Genomic DNA, 6513 nt, shown 5'->3' with positions numbered 1-6513 from the left:
CCAAGAGGAAGCGGGAGGAGCTTAGTAATGTGCAGGGAGCCATGAGGAAGGCAGTAGCCAAGAAGGACTGACAGCCCCCCCCTCAATAAACGTTTGTGCGCAAAAAAACAAAAAATAAAATAAAAAAAGCACTAAAACAAAACAAATCCACTTCAGTTGTTAACGCTCGGTATATTGAGAAAAATGGCTGAAATCAGTCTATTTGAAAATTTATAATCCAATAAAAATATTTTATGATGGCAAAAATCATGTCCAAAACAAAAATATCATCCAGACAATGCTTACCATGAGAATGGAGCCCTAACAATGTATATGAATTTATTCTCAGAACTCACAGCAAGTAATTACTATTTTAGGCATTTTGTTTGTTTTAAACAGTTCCGTGTAAACCAGGTTGTCCTGGAACTTGCAAAACTTCTGATCCTCGGGCACAGGCCTTCCAGGTGCTGGACTTATATACACAGGCATGTGCCACTACATGTAACAATGTCAGAAACCTTGGTGTTGTTTATTTTTCTTTTCTTTCTTCCTTCTAAGATTTATCTATTTATTGTACGAGCGCTCCATCTGCATGTACACCTGCAGGCCAGTAGAGGGCATAGATCACATTACAGAGGGTTGTGAACCACCATGTGGTTGCTGGGAATTAAACCCAGGACCTCTGGAAGAACAGCAAGTGCTCTTAATTGCTGAGCCATCTCTCCAGCCTGGTGCTAGTTTTGTGTTCTGGCTTCTTTTTTTTTGGCAGGGTGGGGTGGTGTGGGGTGGAGGGTGGGGTTCAAGACAGGGTTTTTCTGTGTAGCCTTAGCTGTCCTGGACTGACTTTGCAGACTAGGCTGGCCTCAATCCACCTGCCTCTGCCTCCCAAGTGCTGGGATTAAAGGCATGCACCATCACGTGCACCTCAGAAAATGTTAATTCCCTCAAACTTCCATTAATTTTACTTTGAGACAGTGTCTTATGTCTTTCTAGCTAGCCTAGCACTTTAAGAAAGCCAAAAACCTCTGTCTCACAAGTGCTGGGATCAAAGCTTTGGGCCACATTTGGCAAGAAAAAAACTTTTTTATTTTTTTGGTTTGTAAACCAGACTGTCGCACTCGGGAGGCAGAGGCAGGCGGATTGCTGTGAGTTCAAGGCCAGCCTGGTCTACAAAGTGAGTCCAGGATGGCCAAGGCTACACAGAGAAACCCTGTCTCGAAAAACCAAAAACAGCCGGGCGTGGTGGCGCACGCCTTTAATCCCAGCACTCGGGAGGCAGAGGCAGGCGGATCGCTGTGAGTTCGAGGCCAGCCTGGTCTACAAAGTGAGTCCAGGACAGCCAAGGCTACACAGAGAAACCCTGTCTCGAAAAAAAAAAAAAGAAAAAGAAAAAGAAAAACCAAAAACAAACAAACAAACAAAAAACCCAGACTGTCCTCAAACTCACATCAATTAGCCTGCCTCTGCCTCCCCGAGTGCTGGGATTAAAGGTATAGGCCACCATGCCCAGCTCAGATATTTAGTTTCTAATATAAAAACCACTATTTTATCATCCTATGTATCTGTTGTTGCAGGGCTACAGAGAGAATGTAGGTTATGCTAAGCAATCACACCAATATTCTCTACTCCTCTGGCCCTTACACTTTGCTTTTTACTGAACAATTCAAGGAAAGCTTAGCTTTTTTCTGATAAAACACTTTATTCCACTGCGTAAGATACACACAATCTAAAACGGACAAGCCAACTGGCTCTATCTGCTCTTGTTACATTATCTAGTACCTATTCTGAACGTGTATGTTTGGTCACAGGCGTGTGTGAATACAGAGGTAGAGGACAACTTGTGGAGTCTGCTCTCTCCTCAACCGTGTGAGTTCTAGAGATCAAACTCAGGCCATCAGGGCTGGTCACTTGTTTCCATGCTAAGCCATCTCAATGATTCTCTATTTGTTTTTTGGATCGTTTTTGTTTGAGTCAATGTCTTACTATGTATCCATGGCTGACCCAGAATTCACTATGTGGACCAGAACTGGTTTTTAACTGAGAGCCACCTGCCTCTGCCTCCTACCTGCCTGGCCCTCATCCATTTTTTCTTAAATGCTTGAGTTTTCCAACATGCTTTTAGCTTTCACTAAAACAATCATAAAATACTATATATTATCTTGGTACTAGCTGAAATTCAGGGACAATAACACTAGTAATACTGGCTATTTCAGTTGCTTACTGCTCTATTTGAAAATAGCAAAACAGCGAGCATGGTAGTGCATGCCTTTAATCCCAGCACTCGGGAGGCAGAGGCAGGCGGACTGCTGTGAGTTCGAAGCCAGTCTGATCTACAAAGCAAGTCCAGAACAGCCACGGCTACACAGAGAAACCTTGTCTCAAAAAAGGAAAAAAGGAAAAAAAGAAAATATCAAAACAAGCTGGGTTTGGTTATATACGCTTTTAATCCCAGCGTTCAGTAGGCAGAGGCAGCTGGATTTCTGTGAGTTTGAAGCCAGCCTTGTCTACAAGAGAGTCCAGGTCAGCCAGGACTGTTAGATAAACACACACACACACACACACACACACACAAAAAAAAAAAAACCCCAAAGCCAAAGCAACCCATATGCCGAAATGGAGCACCAACTCAACAAATTGAAACATCGAAAATGGGTCATAGCAAAATCCTTGGCCTCAGTCAGGCATGGAGCACATGCCTTTATCCCAGGACTCAGAAGGCAGAGGACAGCCTGGTCTCGAAAAGCATGTCAAGGACAGCCAAGACTAACACAGAGAGACTCTGAAAAAACCAACCAACAACAACAAAATCCTTGGCCTCTTGAACTTAGGAGGTATTTAAATATTTTCATGATTATATTTTTAAACTTAAATTAGAAAAGCATCAGAGGGCAATGGGTATAGCTCAGTGGTAACACAGTTGCTTTTAGAGGGACACTAGGTTTAATATTCAATAGACACAAACAAGATGAAGAAGGAACTTGCAAAAAATGGAAAATGGCAAACAACAAAAAACAATTTAAAACAAACACAAAAAACCCAGGATTGACATCCTTTATGTCTTAATACTTACCATTTTTATGGAAGAAGCCGGTAAATGTAAGTTGCAAATGAGCAGACAAGCTAAATAAAGCAAAAAGTTGTCACATTATCACTCTGTAATAAACACAGTACAGACCTTAAAATACCGAGAAGAAAGGCAATTTTAAAATGTTTGATTTCTCTCTAAACTACTAAAGATCAGAACCCAACGGTCTCTCTTCTTAAGTGTAAGAATCAAAATAATATGCCTATTTCCTATCATTCCATGTTACAGGGAAAAAGTTGACAATGAAACCTAGATCAACGCAGAATATCTAGTATTTTCCCATGCTGCTAGGATGTACCATGTTAGGCAAGTGTTCTACCTCTGAGCTACTTCCCCAGCCCTTCAAATATATTAAAGCAATGGAAATTCATGTTTCCTAACAGATAACATGGAACCCATTACCTTATTTGACAATTAAATACACAATCATAAATTACTATAGATGTATAATTTATATAATTTGTTTTTGAGACAGGATTTCTCTGTGTAGCCTTGGTTATACTGGAAATCTCTATGCAGACCAGTCTGGCCCCAAACTCAAAGATCCACCTGCTTCTGCCTCCTCAGTGCTGGGAACAAAGGCGTGCACCACCATTCCTGGTTTAATTTACTATTCTAACATGCATTTTCATGTTAAGAGATAGAAGCTCTATAATAAGGAAGGAAGCTTGCACTCAGGAGGCAGAGGCAGGTAGATTGCTGTGAGTTCCATGCCTGCCTGGTCTACAAAGTGGGTCTAGAACAGCCAAGGCTACACAGAGAAACCCTGTCTCGGGGGGAAAAAAAAAAAAGAGCAAAACAACAAGAAGGAAAAAAAGGAAACATGAACTACTGGTAACTTTTAATCTGAAAAAATAGCTAACAGAAAGACAGTTACAGTGGGATACCAGGGTGCAGGCTCAGAGATTAAGGATACTGACTGCTCCTCCAGAGGTCCTGAGTTCAATTCCCAGCAACTTCATGGCGGCTCACAACAATCAACGCAATCTGGTGCCCTCTACTGGCCTGCAGGTGTGCATGGAGAGAGAGAGAGAGAGAGAGAGAGAGAGAGAGAGAGAGAGAGAGAGAGAGAGAGAGAGAGAGAGTGTGTGTGTGTGTGTGTGTGTGTGTGTGTAAGTCAATCTTTAAAAAAAAATAAAAAAAATAAAAAATAATGTGAGAATAAAGCCAGCCATGGTGTGGCACATGCCTTTAATCCCAGTACTTGGGAGGCAGAGGCAGGCGAATCACTGTGAGAGGCCAGCTTAGTTTACAAAGCAAGTTCCAGGACAGCTAGAGCTGTTACACAGAAATAAGGAAAAGGAAAAGGGAGATCCCTTTCCCATATTTAAAAATATTTGCTTAAAATAAATGAATAAAATGAAAGTAATTTTAAATTTTGCTTAGAGCAATGGATCTCAACCTGTAGGTTGCATCCCCTTTGGGAGTCAAAGGACCCTTTCGCAGGCATCACTAAAGACCATAGGAAAGCACGGATGTTTACAATTTTTAAGAATAGCAAAATTACAGTTATGAAGTAGTAACACAAATATCAACACAGTTGCCATCACCACAACATGAGGAAGTGTATTAAAGGATTGCTTTAGGAAGATTCAGCACTACTGCCATGGAGGAAATATACCATAAAAACATCTAGGCCGGGCGTGGTGGCCCACGCCTTTAGTCCCAGCACTTGGGATGAAGAGGCAGGTGGATCGCTGTGAGTTCGAGGCCACCCTGGTCTATAAAGCAAGACCAGGACAGCCAAGGGGAACACAGAGAGACCCTCTCTCAAAAAGATAAAAATTAAAAAAAAAAAAAAATTTAGAACAAAGTATACCATAAATTCTAGTCTTATCTAGTATACTTACTTTGTTCTAGATGGGTTTTTTTGTTTTTGTTTTTGTTTTTTTTTTTTTTTTTTTTTTTTTGAGACAGGGTGTGTATGTGAAAGAATTTGATTTAAAAATGCCAGAAATTGGTAAGAGATAAACAATGATGACATATACCCTGGAAAAAGTTTCCAACATTAAAGATGGTCAAACAATCTTGAGAAATCTCTGCCAGAGATGCTACAAAATCTAATTCTGAGCCAGGCATGGCGGTACACACCTTTAATCCCAGCACTCGAGAGGCAGGCGGATCAATGTGAGTTTGAGGTCAGCCTGGTCTACACAAGTCCAAGACAGTCACAGCTACACAGAGAAATTCTGTCTCAAAACACCAGACCATCCAGGGGAGTCCAGACAGCCAAGGCTACACAGGGAGACCCTGTCAGGAAAATCAAAAAAAGTCCCTCTTTCCTCAAGTATATTATTTGATCTAAACTAACATTATCTTACCTATGAGATTCTTGCTCTCCTTTCATTTTCTCTACTTTTGATAATATATCATCAACTTTAAATGTTTTCCTGGAAGAAACAGATAAACAAAATAACCAAATGGGAAAACCCACATATTTATACTGTAATATCAAAGTAGAAATTTGATTTTGATTATTTGAAGATAAATTAGATGGCTAGCCATAACAATACACACTTTTTTTATTGTTTTGTTCTGTTATTGTTTGTTTTTCGAGACAGGGTTTCTGTGTAGCCTTGGCTGTCCTGGACTCGCTTTGTAGACCAGGCTGGCCTGGAACTCACAGTGATCCACCTGCCTCTGCCTCCCGAGTGCTGGAATTAGAGGCGTGCGCCACCACGCCCCGCTCTCAATACACACTATTGAAACTAAATGATATAATAAAGCAGACACGCCTTCAAGCTCAATCGTAAATGTTATTTTTCATGAAACCTATAATTGTCTCCCAGTCAAGAGTAATTCTCCAGCCAGATGTGGTGACACACACCTTTAATCCCAGCACTCAGGAGGCAGAGGCAGGCAGATTGCTGTGAGTTCCAGGCCAGCCTGGTCTACAAAGCAAGTCCAGGACAGCCAAGGCTGCACAGAGAAACCCTGTCTCAAAACCCAGAAGGGGGAAAAAAAAAGTAATGGGGAAGTGGGGTGAGGGGCTGCAGAGATGTCTCAGTGGTTAAAAGCACTCACTTACTGTTCTTCCAGAGGACCCAGGTTCAACTCACAGTGCCCACATGGCAGTTTACAACTTTATGTTAATTCCAAGATCTGACACCCTTATACAGACATACATGCAAGAAAATACCAATTCACATAAAACTAAAACTACAAAAAGGATAGTAACTTTTTGATAACTAAGAAAAAAATTCAAGGTCTGTCTTTAGAAAAAAAGTAAGGTTCATGCCAGGTGGTGATGGTGCACGCCTTTAATCCCAGCACTTCAGAGGCAGAGGCAGGTAGATCTCTGTAAATTCCAGGCCAGCCTGGTCTACAAAGTGAGTCCAAGACAGCCAAGGCTAGACAGAGAAACCCTTTCTCAAAAAACAAAAAGATAGGTAAGACTCAAAAACTCTTTTTAAAATATATATAATTTATTTTTGTTTTATGAGTGTTTC

At 41.1% G+C, this 6513-nt stretch overlaps 1 protein-coding gene across 1 annotated transcript in view; it reads right to left on the bottom strand.

Moving 5' to 3' along the window:
* The window catches only part of Suz12 (SUZ12 polycomb repressive complex 2 subunit), a 42064-nt gene that overhangs the window by 29559 nt on the left and 5992 nt on the right, over nucleotides 1-6513 (bottom strand). Inside the window, exons 4-5 of the mRNA XM_051158091.1 lie at nucleotides 5386-5454; nucleotides 3050-3099 (exon numbers count right to left, since the gene is read on the bottom strand). Of these exons, the coding sequence (XP_051014048.1) occupies nucleotides 3050-3099; nucleotides 5386-5454 (119 nt within the window). The remainder of the gene's footprint in view (nucleotides 1-3049; nucleotides 3100-5385; nucleotides 5455-6513) is intronic.

The sequence above is a fragment of the Acomys russatus genome, chromosome 16 (assembly GCF_903995435.1).
Source record: "Acomys russatus chromosome 16, mAcoRus1.1, whole genome shotgun sequence".
NCBI lineage: Eukaryota > Metazoa > Chordata > Mammalia > Rodentia > Muridae > Acomys > Acomys russatus.
Note: the sequence above shows the minus strand (reverse complement) of the source record. Positions and strands in the feature narration are given on the sequence as shown.